The sequence below is a fragment of the Phocoena sinus genome, chromosome 13 (assembly GCF_008692025.1).
Source record: "Phocoena sinus isolate mPhoSin1 chromosome 13, mPhoSin1.pri, whole genome shotgun sequence".
Lineage (NCBI taxonomy): Eukaryota > Metazoa > Chordata > Mammalia > Artiodactyla > Phocoenidae > Phocoena > Phocoena sinus.
The window spans coordinates 26669057-26683232 of NC_045775.1; the positions used below are offsets into that span (position 1 = coordinate 26669057).

A 14176-nucleotide genomic window follows, 5' to 3' on the forward strand; every position below is an offset into this window, starting at 1 on the left:
TCCTTCCATGTCCTGGCTATTGTAAATAGAGCTGCAATGAACATTGTGATACATGCCTCTTTCTGAATTATGGTTTTCTCGGGGTATATGCCCAGTAGTGGGATTGCTGGATCATATGGTAGTTCTATTTTTAGTTTTTTAAGGAACCTCCATCCTGTTCTCCATAGTGGCTGTATCAATTTACATTCCCACCAACAGTGCAAGAGGGTTCCCTTTTCTCGACACCCTCTCCAGCATTTATTGTTTGTAGATATTTTGATGATGGCCATTCTGACTGGTGTGAGGTGATACCTCATTGTAGTTTTGATTTTCATTTCTCTAATGATTAGTGATGTTGAGCATCCTTTCATGTGTTTGTTAGCAATCTGTATATCTTCTTTGGAGGAATGTCTATTCAGGTCTTCTGCCCATTTTTGGATTGGGTTGTTTGTTTTTTTAATATTGAGCTACATGAGCTGCTTGTAAATTTGGGAGGTTAATCCTTTGTAGTTGCTTCATTTGCAAATATTTTTTCCCATTCTGAGGGTTGTCTTTTCGTCTTGTTTATGGTTTCCTTTGCTGTGCAAAAGCTTTGAACTTTCATTAGGTCCCATTTGTTTATTTTTGTTTTTATTTGCATTTCTCTAGAAGGTGGGTCAAAAAGGATCTGGCTGTGATTTATCTCGTAGAGTGTTCTGGCTACGTCTTCCTCTGAGAGTTTGATAGTGTCTGGCCTTACATTTAGGTCTTTAATCCATTTTGAGTTTATTTTTGTGTATGGTGTTAGAGAGTGTTCTAATTTCATTCTTTTACATGTAGCTGTTCAGTTTGCCCATCACCATTTATTGAAGAGACTGTCTTTTCTCCATTGTATATTCTTGAATCCTTTATCAAAGGTAAGGTGACCATATGTGCGTGGGTTTATCTCTGGGCTTTCCATCCTGTTCCATTGATCTATATTTCTCTTTTTGTGCCAGTACCATACTGTCTTGATTACTGTAGCTTTGTAGTATAGTCTGAAGTACAGAGGCTGATTCCTCCAGCTCCGTTTTTCTTTCTCAAGATTGCTTAGGCTATTTGGAATTTTTTGTGTTTCCATACAAATTGTGAAAGTTTTTGTTCTAGTTCTGTGAAAAATGCCATTGTTAGTTTGATAGGGATTGCATTAAATCTGTAGATCGCTTTGGGTAGTATAGTCATTTTCACAATGTTAATTCTTCAAATCCAAGAACATGGTATATCTCTCCATCTGTTTGTATCATCTTTAATTTCTCTCATCAGTGTCTTATAGTTTTCTGCATACAGGTCTTTTGTCTCCTTAGGTAGGTTTATTCTGAGGTATTTTATTCTTTTTGTTGCAATGGTAAATAGGAGTGTTCCCTTAATTTCTCTTTCAGATTTTTCATCATCAGTGTATAGGAATGCAAGAGATCTCTGTGCATTAATTTTGTATCCTGTTGCTTTACCAGATTCATTGATTAGCTCTAGTAGTTTTCTGGTAGCATCTTTAGGATTCTCTATGTATAGTATCATGTCATCTGCAAACAGTGAGAGCTTTACTTCTTCTTTTCTGATTTGGATTCCTTTTATTTCTTTTTCTTCTCTGATTGCTGTGGCTAAAACTTCCAAAAGTATGTTGAATAATAGTGGTGAGAGTAGGCAACCTTGTACCTGATTTTAAAGGAAATGCTTTCTGTTTTTCACCACTGACAATGATGTTGCCTATGGGTTTGTCATATATGCCCTTTATTATGTTGAGGTAAGTTCCCTCTATACCTACTTTCTGGAGAGTTTTTATCGTAAATGGGTGTTGAATTTTGTCAAAAGCTTTTTCTGCATCTATTGAGATGATCGTATGGTTTTATTCAATTTGTTTATATGGTGTATCAATTTGATCGATTTGAATGTATTGAAGAATCCTTGCATTCCTGGGATAAACCCCACTTGATCATGGTGTATGATCCTTTTAATGGGCTGTTGGATTCTGTTTGCTAGTATTTCGTTGAGGATGTTTGCATTCATGTTCATCAGTGATATTGGCCTGTAGTTTTCTTTCTTTGTCACATCTTTGTCTGGTTTTGGTATCAGGGTGATGGTAGCCTCGTAGAATGAGTTTGGGAGACTTCCTCCCTCTGCTATATTTTGGAAGAGTTTGAGAATGATCAGTGTTAGCTCTTCTTTAAATGTTTGATAGAATTTGCCTGTGAAGGCATCTGGTTCTGGGCTTTTGTTTGTTGGAAGATTTTTAATCACAGTCCCAATTTCAGTGCTTGTGATTGGTCTGTTTATATTTTCTGTTTCTTTCTGCTTCAGTCTCAGAAGGTTGTGCATTTCTAAGAATTTGTCCATATCTTCCAGATTGTCCATTTTATTGGCATATAGTTGCTTGTAGTAATCATGATCCTTTGTATTTCTGCAGTGTCAGTTGTTACTTCTCCTTTTTCATTTCTAATTCTATTGATTTGAGTCTTCTCCCTTTTTTTCTTGATGAGTCTGGCTAATGGTTTACCAATTTTGCTTATCTTCTCAAAGAACCAACTTTTAGTTTTGTTGATCTTTGCTATTGTTTCCTTCATTTCTTTTTCATTTATTTCTGATCTGATCTTTATGATTTCTTTCCTTCTGCTAACTTGGGGGGTTTTTTTATTCTTCTTTCTCTAATTGCCTTAGGTGTAAAGATAGGTTGTTTATTTGAGGTGTTTCTTGTTTCCTGAGGTAGGATTGTATTGCTATAAACTTCCCTCTTAGAACTGCTTTTGCTGCATCCCATAGGTTTGGGGTCATTGTGTTTTCATTGTCATTTGTTTGTAGGAATATTTTGATTTCCACTTTGATTTCTTCAGTGATCTCTTGTTTATTTAGTAATGTATTGTTTAGCCTCCGTGTGTTTGTATTTCTTACAGATTTTTCCTGTAATTGATACCTAGTCTCATAGCGTTGTGGTTGGAAAAGATACTTGGTATGATTTCAGTTTTCTTAAATTTACCAAGGCTTGATTTGTGACCATGAGCACTTGAGAAGAATGAGTATTCTGTTGTTTTTGGATGGAATGTCCTATAAATATCAATTAAGTCCATCTTTTTTAATGTATCATTTAAAGCTTGTGTTTCCTTATTTCTTTTCATTTTGGATGATCTGTCCATTGGTGAAAGTAGGATATTAAAGTCCTCTACTATGATTGTGTCACTGTCGATTTCCCCTTTTATGGCTGTTAGCATTTGCCTTATGTTTTGAGGTGCTCCTGTGTCTTTTAGTTGAGGCATTTAATCCATTTACGTTTAAGGTAATTATTGATATGTATGTTCCTACTACCATTTTATTAATTGTTTTGGGTTTATTACTGTAGGTCTTTTCCTTCTCTTGTCTCTCCTGCCTAGAGAAGTTCCTTTAGCATTTGTTGTAAAGCTGGTTTGGTGGTGCTGAATTCTGTTAGCTTTTGCTTTTTGTAAAGGTTTTAATTTCTCCATCAAATCTGAATGAGATCCTTGCTGAGTAGAGTAATCTTGGTTGAAGGTTTTTCTCCTTCATCACTTTAAATATGTCCTGCCACTCACTTCTGGCTTGCAGAGTTTCTGCTGAAAGAGCAGCTGTTAACCTTATGGGGGTTTCCTTTTATGTTATTTGCTGTTTTTCCCTTGTTGCTTTTAATATTTTTTCTTTGTATTTAATTTTTGATAATTTGCTTAATATGTGTCTTGGCGTGTTTCTCCTTGCTTTTATCCTGTATGGGACTCTCTGCACTTCCTAGACTTGATTGACTATTTCCTTTCCCATATTAGGGAAGTTTTCAACTGTAATCTCTTCAAATATTTTCTCAGTCCCTTTCTTTTTCTCTTCTTCTTCTGGAATCCCTATAATTCTAATGTTGGTGCATTTACTGTTGTCCCAGAGGTCTCTGAGACTGTGCTCAGTTCTTTTCATCATATTTTATTCTCCTCTGTGGTAGTTATTTCCACTGTTTTATCTTGCAGGTCACTTATCAGTTCTTCTGCCTCAGTTATTCTGTTATTGATTCTTACTAGAGAATTTTTACTGTCATTTTTTGTGTTGTTCATCATTGTTTGTTTGCTCCTTAGTTCTTCTGGGTTCTTGTTAGACGTTTCTTGTATTTTCTCCATTCTATTTCCAAGATTTTGGTTCATCTTTACTATCATTACTCTGAATTCTTTTTCAGGTAGACTGACTATTTCCTCCTCATCTGTTTGGTGTGATGGGTTTTTACCTTGCTCCTTCATCTGCTGTGTGTTTCTCTGTCTTCTCATTTTGGTTAACTTACTGTGTTTGGCGTCTCCTTTTCGCAGGCTGAAGGTTTGTAGTTCCCATTGTTTTTGATGTCTGCCCCCAGTGGGTAAGTTTGGTTCAGTGGGTTGTGTAGGCTTACTGGTGGAGGGGACTGGTACCTGTGTTGTGGTGGATGAGGCTGGATCTTGTCTTTCTGGTGGGCAGGACTGCATCTGGTGGTGTATTTTGGGGTGTCTGTGACCTTATTATGATTTTAGGTAGCCTCTCTGCTAATGAGTGGGGTTGTGTTCCTGTCTTGCTAGTTGTTTGGCATAGGGTGTCCAGTACTGTAGCTTGCTGGTCGTTGAGTGGTGCAGGGTCTTAGTGTTGAGATGGAGATCTCTGGGAGAGCTTTCGCCGTTTGTTATTACGTGGAGCCAGGAGGTCTCCGTTGGACCAATGTCCTGAACTCAGCTCTCCCACCTCAGAGGCACAGGCCTGACACCTGGCCGGAGCACCAAGACTCTGTCAGCTACACAACTCAGAACAAAAGGGAGAGAAAAAGAAAGAAAGTAAAAAATAAATAAAATAAAGTTATTGAAATAAAATATTTTTTTTAATTATTAAAAAGTAAAAAGTAATAAGGCTTCCCTGGTGGCACAGTGGTTGAGACTCCACCTGCCAATGTAAGGGACACAGGTTCGTGCCCTGGTCCGGGAAGATCCCACATGGTGCGGAGCAGCTAAGCCCGTACGCCACAACTACTGAGCCTGCACTGTAGAGCCCACAGGCCACAACTACTGAAGCCTGTGTACCTAGAGCCCATGCTCCACAACAAGAGAAGCCACCACAGTGAGAAGCCCGTGTATGACAATGAAGAGTAGCCCCCACTCACTGCCACTAGAGAAAAGCCCACGCAGCAACTAAGACCCAACACAGCCAAAAATAAATAAATAAATTTATTAAAAAAAAATAAAAAGTAATAAAAGGAAAAAAAAGGTAAGAAAGAAGAGAGCAACCAAACCGAAAAACAAATCCACCAGTGATAACAAGAGCTATTCTAACAAATAGCTATGATAAAACAGCTATGATAGCTATTTTGTTATCAAATAGCTATGATAACAAAAACTATTCTAAAAAAACAAAGAAACACAAAAACGGACAGACAGAACCCTAGGACAAATGGTAAAAGCAAAGCTATACAGACAAAATCACACAAAGAAGCACACAGTCACAAAAAGAAAAAGGAAAGAAATATATATATTAATAAAGAGGAAGAGAGCAACCAAATCAATAAACAAATCTACCGATGATAATAAACTCTAAATACTAAACTAAGATAAACGTAAAACCAGAAGCAAATTAGATGCAGAAAGCAAACCCCAACTGTAGTTGCTCCCAAGGTCCACCGCCTGAATTTTGGGATGATTAGTTGTGTATTCAGGTACTCCAGAGATGCAGGGTACATCAAGTTGATTGTGGAGGTTTAATCTGCTGCTCCTGAGGCTGCTGGGAGAGATTTCCGTTTCTCTTCTTTGTTCGCACAGCTCCTGGGGTTCAGCTTTGGATTTGGCCCTGCCTCTGCGCGTAGGTCGTCTGAGGGCTTCTATTCTTTGCTCAGACAGGATGGGTTAAAGGAGTGGCTGATTAGGAGGCTCTGGCTCACTCAGGCCAGGACGATGGAGGGGTATGGAATGCGAGGTGAGCCTGTGGCTGCAGAGGCCAATGTGACATCGCTGGATCACGGGACCCTGGCAGTGGCGGGCTGCACAGGCTCCCCGGAAGGGGGTGTGGATAGTGACCTGTGCTCGTTCACAGGCCTCTTGGTGACTGCAGCAGCAGCCTTAGCGTTTCATGCCCATCTCTCTGGTGTGTGCGCTGACAGCCGCGGCTCGCGCCCATCTCTAGAGCTCATTTAGGCAGTGCTCTTAATCCGCTCTCCTCGCACACCCTGAAACAATGGTCTCTTGCCTCTTAGGTAGTTCCAGACTTTTTACCGGACTCCCTCCAGGCTAGCTGTGGCACACTTGCCCCCTTCAGTCTGTGTTCACACAGCCAACCCCAGTCCTCTCCCTGGGATCTGACCTCGGCTCCTAGACCCCACCCGTCCCAGCTGGTGAGCAGACAAGGCTCTTGGGCTGGTGAGTGCTGGTCGGCACTGATCCTCTGTGCGGGAATCTCTCCGCTTTGCCCTCCGCACCCCTGTTGCTGCTCTCTCCTCCATGGCTCCGAAGCTTCCCCACTCCACCACCCGCAGTCTCCGCCCAAGAAGGGGCTTCTAGTGTGTGGAAACCTTTCCTCCTTCACAGCTCCCTCCCAGAGGTGCATGTCCTGTCCCTATTCTTTTGTCTCTGTTTTTTTCTTTTTTCTTTTTCCCTGCCCGGGTATGTGGAGAGTTTCTTGTCTTTTGGGAAGTCTGAGGTCTTCTGCCAGCGTTCAGTGTGGTTCTGAAGGAGTTGTTCCACATGTAGTTGTATTTCTGATATATTTGTGGGGAGAAAGGTGATCTCCACATCTTACAACTCCGCCATCTTGAAGGTCTCTCCGCCATGCTCGCTTTTCTGTCAAATACGTTCTTCCATCATCTTTAGTATTTGTTTGGCCAAAAAGTTCATTTGGGTTTTTCCATAAGATGTTACAGAAAAATCTGAATGAACTTTTTGGCCAACCCAATGTAAAGACTGTGTGAAGAATAGTTGAGGGATAATTGATGTAATGTTTGTGTGGGGAGTAATCCTGTATTTTCATGTAGCATGGTGATAGAATAAGATGTTTTCTTCCCATACCAAATGGTGCTCACTCACTGAAGTCTCTTGGTCACTAATGAATTACATGAGGTTGAATGGCTTCAGAAAAATGACTGGTTCACCGTGCTGACAGATTCATGTCCTTGGTAGTAAAGGAAGTAATGCAGGTAAACTCTTGCTCTGGACCCTATTCTGACCAACCTCAAGGTGGGTGAAGTGGAAGGGGTCAGTGCAGCCACGGGCTGGCCTGTGGGAAGGTGGCCACTGCGGACCCTTAGAACTTCAGAGGTCCTGCCCGCCACAGAGGGGCTTCGGGCTGTCTGGTTTGTTCCCAGGATATTAGGAAGGGAAATTTCAAAAGGGTTCCTGACCCAGATGAAGTACCTCTCGAGGCAATGAGAGAATTTGCAGGTGGGATTGCTGGCCAGCTGGGAATCATCTTTGTGACATTGTGGAGAATGGAAAGTTGCCCAGGACCTGGAGAGAGATTAATGTCCTCATTTCCCCCCAAAGAGGAAAGAAGGTGGAGTTCGGGAACTAACGACCACTGAACTTCACGTTGATCTTGAAAAAGAACTGTAGACTGCAAGATTCCAATGATGAGGTGAAACATTTTTTAAAGGATGTGATGATCATAAAAGTCAGCCAGGTTCATTAAGGACAAATTATGCCTCTGACTGCCTCTTATGATAGAGGAATCAGGAAATCCTGTAGGTGTGGCATATCCAGTTTTCACCAGGCATTTGTGAGAGTCATTCACAGTATTGTGGATGAGAAGGATTAATTTGGATCGGGTGATAGTACAATGAGGTGGATTCATAATCTCGTTAACAGTCATCCACAAATTGCTGACCTAGTAAACTCCTGGCAACTTCCTTACTGTGGGAGGTTTAATTAATTCATGAATGGCATATGCCAAATTATGTCCCCAAAGCCCATAGGTAAATTGTTTTTCTTGAATTTGTGACCCGTTTTTCTATGGGCAGTTTCCCTTTTGAACTCATTATGTATTATGCATGTAAGAATTTGGGTGATACAACTCTTCTATATGACTGTAATCCTAAAATGAGTTTTGAGCTCCAATACAGAAAACAGAGACATAACCATCTCCCTCTGCTGCAGGGGTAAAAGGGGCTGTGGGTGTTGGGTGGTAGATAGTAGGGTGGGTAGAGACCACCTGTTTCCCATGGCATTGGTCCTCCCAAGGGTTAGAAGTAGGGATTATGGGAGCCTGACTTTCTGTCAATACCATTCAGGGCCCCACAAGTTTGTAATGAATCCTTGACTGAATTGAAAAACCCTGGAAACGATTGGAAGTTTTTAAAGTAGAGGAACAACATCATTGGTCAGATTTGTATTTTAGAAATATTGCTGTGGCTGCAATTTGGACAATGGATTTGATAGGGTAAAACTTTAAATAGAGAAACAAAAGATTATGCCAGTAACCCAGGTGAGAGATAATGGTAGTGGAGGGAATGAAGTAAAGTTGGGTGTATTTGAGAGCGATTTGGTAAGTAGAATTTACATGACTTGGTAGTAAATTGATTGTGGGGAAAGAGGGAGAGTAAGGAATCTAGAAGGGATGACTCCCAAGTTTCTGACTTGGACATCTGAGTGGGTCGTGGTAGCCTATATTGACATGAAAGACAGCTTAAAGAGAAGGCAGGAAAAGGATCAGTTTGGGCCATGAGGACTGTGGGACATCAAGTAGAGATGTCCCAGTAAACTAACAGAATATAACAGTAAAATTAATTTCTAAGATCGTAGCTGTGGTGATGAGCAGTTAAGGAGAGAGGTCTGGCTAAAGATACAACACTGAGTTTATTTCATTCCCTTTACATCCACCAAGTGAGACTCCACTCTAGACACCTTCCTTCTGTATAGAGATTCTTTTTTTTTCTTAAATTGAGGTATAATTGTGAGATAGCATTACATTTCAGGTGTACAAAATGATTCAATATTTGTATACATTGCAACGTGATCACCATAATAAGTCTAGTTAACATCCATCACCGTACATGGTTACAAATTTTTTTTTTCTTGTGATGAAGACTTTTAAGATCCACAGTTGACTCTCTAACAATGAGGGCGTTAGGGGCACCAACCCTCTGTGCAGCTGAAAATCTGCATATAACTTATAGTTGGCCCTCTGCGTCCACGGTTTCTCCCAACCACGGATCATGTAGTACTGTAGTATTTACTGCTGAAAAAAATCCATGTGTAGTTGGATGCATACAGTTCAAACCCGTGTTCTTCAAGGGCCAACTGTATTCTCTCGGCAACTTTCAAGTACGCAATACAGTGTTACTAAGTATGGTCACCGTGCTGTACATTACATCACCATGACATTTATTTTATAGCTAGAGGTTTGTACATTTTTAGTGATATTTTACTATATATCATTATCTCCTTAAGAGCCTAAGTGCCACTAAGCTCATGTACTTATTCAAACTGTTCTATCTACAGGATTCTGGTTCCATGCAATTATGGCTGTAGTAAGTAAAGAATAAACACACCAGGGTCTCCTAGATATTTCAAAGCATTCTGCTTCATCGTTAATCATGGTAGTAGCGTGGTAAAATAGAAGTTTTATAAGTATCTCCTGAATGGTAATCTGCAATGCCTGTTAATTTACTTTAAGAGAAAATATGGTCTTAGAAATTCATTTTACTGTTATACTCTGCAGTCTTATAAATCACACTGTCTGGTGCATGAAAAATTAAAAAGAGCAATTGATACGTTTTTCAACTTGTAAACATTTTTGAAACCAAACCAGATCCTAGACGTGACATTTTTGCATTGCTGTTGGAATTTCCATGCCCAGCGTCTATGTTCATTCTGTCCCATTATTTATTTTGGCTCCAGTGTTTGGCTTCTTCTTTGAAGTAGTTTGCTTTCAGTGTTTACAAAAGTGGACTCCCACAACCAAAGAAAGGATGGATAATGAGTCAGTCTGAAAGTGTTACAATTTTCGTTTGTAATGGAATAGGGTCACTCTACTATAATTAGTGATGTTGTGAAAGCAAGGCAGAACGCCTAGGCAGTGTCAATTACTTGGCTGTTTTCAGTATGCATATGGCATACACACACGTGGACACACACAAGATCCCCGGTGCCTTATTTTGGTAATACTCTACTTCTGAATTCCATTGTAAAAAAGAAAAAGATAGAGTACAGTTTTAATGAAATGCAGTGCGAATGAATGATTGCTGACTTAAAACTAGGTCTCTGTTAATGTGCTCGTGATTCTCTGTTAATACTGAGGTGGAAAGCTGTATTGCTTTTGTGGCAAGCATTGTGAAATGAAAGGGATACAATCAAGAGCCTTTTCCTTTTTATTGTCTGCCTTATGTATAAAATACTTGGATTTAAGTTGTAGCCCCCTGTAAAATTAAGTATAAATTGTGATGCTGTGTATATTTTTGATACTTTATGGTTGAAGTTTTTTCTCTTTAAATTTTTGATCTTTTATGCTACATTATATACCTTCTTTCTGAAATATACAGTGGACTTACCCAGGGGCATTCAAATGGGGCACAGAACTCAAATTTTTCTTTCTGAATTAACAATATTCTAGTAGGAGCTTAATGAAAGTTTCTTGAATGAAATCAGTGAACACTTAGATAATGATTATTGATATAAATGCTGTGTTAGCAAATCATAAAAACAAAGTCATGCTTTTTCTGTTTGACTTTTTCTATCTCTAGACTTAACTTTGCCTGTGACAGAATCTTACAGTTTAAAAGATGGTCTTTGGAGTTAGGCTGACTGAGTTCAAATCTGAGCCATCAGTTTCTAACCATGTGGCCTTGGACAAGCTTTGAACTTCTTTAAATCTCAGTTCCGTCCTCTGTGAAGGGTTAACCCATATGGATTTTGTTAGCATTAAATGAGAGAATATGTGTAAAGCCTTCAGTGCCTTCATACAGTAAGTGCCTGATAAGGATTAGCTATTATTCCATTGTATATATGTGCCACATCTTCTTTATCCATTCATCTGTCAATGGACACTTAGGTTGCTTCCATGTCCTGGCTATTGTAAATAGAGCTGCAATGAACATTGTGGTACCTGACTCTTTTTGAATTATGGTTTTCTCAGGGTATATGCCCAGTAGTGGGATTGCTGGGTCATATGGTAGTTCTATTTTTAGTTTTTTAAGGAACCTCCATCCTGTTCTCCATAGTGGCTGTATCAATTTACATTCCCACCAACAGTGCAAGAGGGTTCCCTTTTCTCCACACCCTCTCCAGCATTTATTGTTTGCAGATTTTTTGGTGATGGCCGTTCTGACTGGTGTGAGGTGATAACCTCATTGTAGTTTTGATTTTCATTTCTCTAATGATTAGTGATGTTGAGCATTCTTTCATGTGTTTGTTGGCAGTCTGTATATCTTCTTTGGAGAAATGTCTATTTAGGTCTTCTGACCATTTTTGGATTGGGCTGTTTGTTTTTTTGATATTGGACTGCATGAGCTGCTTGTAAATGAAAAGAAATGAAATTGAGTTATTTTTAGTGAGGTGGATGGACCTAGAGTCTGTCATACAGAGTGAAGTAAGTCAGAAAGAGAAAAACAAATACTGTATGCTAACACATATATATGGAATCTAAAAAAAAAAATGTAAAATTGATAGCTAGTGGGAAGCAGCCGCATAGCACAGGAGATCAGCTCGGTGCTTTGTGACCACCTAAAGGGGGGCGGATAGAGAGGGTGGGAGGGAGGGAGACGCAAGAGGGAAGAGATATGGGGATATATGTATATGTATAACTGATTCATTTTGTTATAAAGCAAAAACTAACACACCATCGTAAAGCAATTATACTCCAATAAAGATGTTAAAAAAAAAAGATTAGATATTATTATTGTATCTGCCTCTTCAGCCTATACCCCACCTTCACACTACCCAGTAGGCTTATGTTTGTCCCTTAGATTGTGTTTTCTTCTTTAATCACTGATTCAGTGCCATCTTAGAATGTTTTGCCTGATTTTTTTTCACCTTTCTGTTAAAACTTTCCCATGGTTTTTGTGGGTCATGAGTCATATCTCTTGTTTCGGTGAACACTGACATTCTACTGAAGTTCATCAGTTCCCTAACTAGACCTCCACACATCTTTGGTTCTTTGGAATATTTTACCTTGCAGGGGATGTTGCTCTACATATATCCTCTCTTCCTCCCTCCCCTCTAAAACAAGCCTTCCATTGAGTTTATTTGTAGAGCATGTTTGGTTCCTTTTTTGAGTTACTTTGCAGAAAGTAAATTAAGCCATGGAACCATCATACACATACCTCATACCAGAGCTTCTCTTCCTCTTAAGCGCTAATTTGAAAGCTTATCTTAAAGAACCTGCCCCTCTTGGGAATTCTCTGGTGGTCTAGTGGTTAGGACTCCACACTGTCACTGCTGAGCACCTGGGTTCAATCCCTGGTTGGGGAACTAAAAATCCCAGAAGCCGCATGGTGCGGCCAAAAAAAGAAAAAGAATCTGCCCCTCTTTAGAAGATCCACTATTTCTAACCAAATTCAACTTTATTTATGTTTTATTTCTTTTTTTCCTCTTTGTCTTTTTTTTCCTCTTTCCATTATACCCCATTCTTTAAGATGTGGATGAATGCCTGGAACCAGATATCTGCACAAATGGTACTTGCTCCAACCTCGAAGGATCCTACATGTGTTCATGCCACAAGGGCTATACCCCAACTCCAGACCACAAGCACTGTAAAGGTAAATACTGTGATCAGATGTCTCATTTTTATTTGAACTGCACTTAAAAACATATTAGAGTAACTAGCCTTCAAAAAGGGAAACATACTACCTGTCATTTATTTTGATTGAGCTTCTTGGAGCACATTCTGGTTGGCATCTTTGAAAGTGACTCCTCATGGTGATTAAATACAGACCCTATCTGTTTACATAGAGGAAAACAGTGTTTTTTTAGAGAACATCTGTAAACCACAGATCTATTTTGTTTTTTCCAGTTATAAAAACAAGACATGCAGTTGTACAACTCTGTGAATATACTAAAAACTATTGAATTGTACACTTTACATAGATGAATTATGTGGTGTGTGATTTTTATTTCAATACAATTGCTATTAAAAAACATGCATCTGCTATACGAAATGTGGCAAATGCAGAAAGGTAAAAAAGATAAAGTAATAATCTTTCCACCTCATTTGTGGATATTCGTATCTCATGGATATTTTATATCATTATGTTCTGTGTACAGTTTTCTATCTACTTTTTTGTCATTTAATAGTATGTCATGAGCATTTTACATTTCATTAATAACTCTTTTCAAACGTTAGTTTTAAAGGCAGTGTAATGTCCCGGTGCATCGCTGTGTCACCATTTTCTTGCTGTTCTTCAGGTGTTGAACAACATACTTTTTCCAGCTTCTGATTATTATGTAAAAATAAAACCTAACAGGCATCTCTTTAAAAAATAAACCTTTGCCTGAATTTTCGGATAACTTCCTTATTTATAAAAGTGGGATAATCAGGCAAAGTGTTCTGTGTTTAACTATTAAAGTGGAAGAACACTAATTTCTAATTTTAAAATGTGTGTTTCTTTTACTTCTAAAAGATTTAATATGTATTTTATGTGCTAATTTCCTAAACACTTCTAATTATTAAACACTTATTTCATACCTCTGTTAAACATTTATATTTCCTCTTTTGTAAATTTGTTAATATCTTTTCCCATTAATCAAGTTTTTAAGTCAATGTGTATGAACACTTTATATATAGGATATATATATATAAACCTACGTACAGTGTGTATATTTAACGTATACCGTTTTCTTTAGAATATCAGTGTAATTTGTCCAAGGTTTTGCTAATTTTTTAAATAATTTTTTAAGAAGTTTTCATTTTTTCTGTGGTTAAATCTATGGATTGTTTCCCTTCTGCTATCTTCCATCACTTTTATACGTAAAAGCATGCTCTTTCAAAGGGAGAAAGAGGAAATAAGTAAAAAAAATTTTCTTTACTGTCTCAGTGAAAGTGAAGGATCTAGGGTAGTGGTTAATTTATCACTGTGGTAGGGAAGCAGTAAACAGTTACCCTACTACTGACCTGTAAGAATTGAAGCATCTTCCACTGGCGGTAGGGAATTCACAGACGTCTGAATTTGCCGCCTTACTCCTTCCATACAGCAAAATACTATCCACTCCCAGGAGAGTGTATGAAGTAGGCACATCTCCCTTTCCTCCTGGTCCTTTCCCACATCCGC

General features: G+C 38.9%; 1 protein-coding gene across 1 annotated transcript in view; it reads left to right on the forward strand.

Moving 5' to 3' along the window:
- The window catches only part of LTBP1 (latent transforming growth factor beta binding protein 1), a 426823-nt gene that overhangs the window by 313033 nt on the left and 99614 nt on the right, over positions 1-14176 (forward strand). Inside the window, 1 exon segment of the mRNA XM_032653008.1 lies at positions 12545-12667. Coding sequence (XP_032508899.1) covers positions 12545-12667 — 123 coding nt within the window.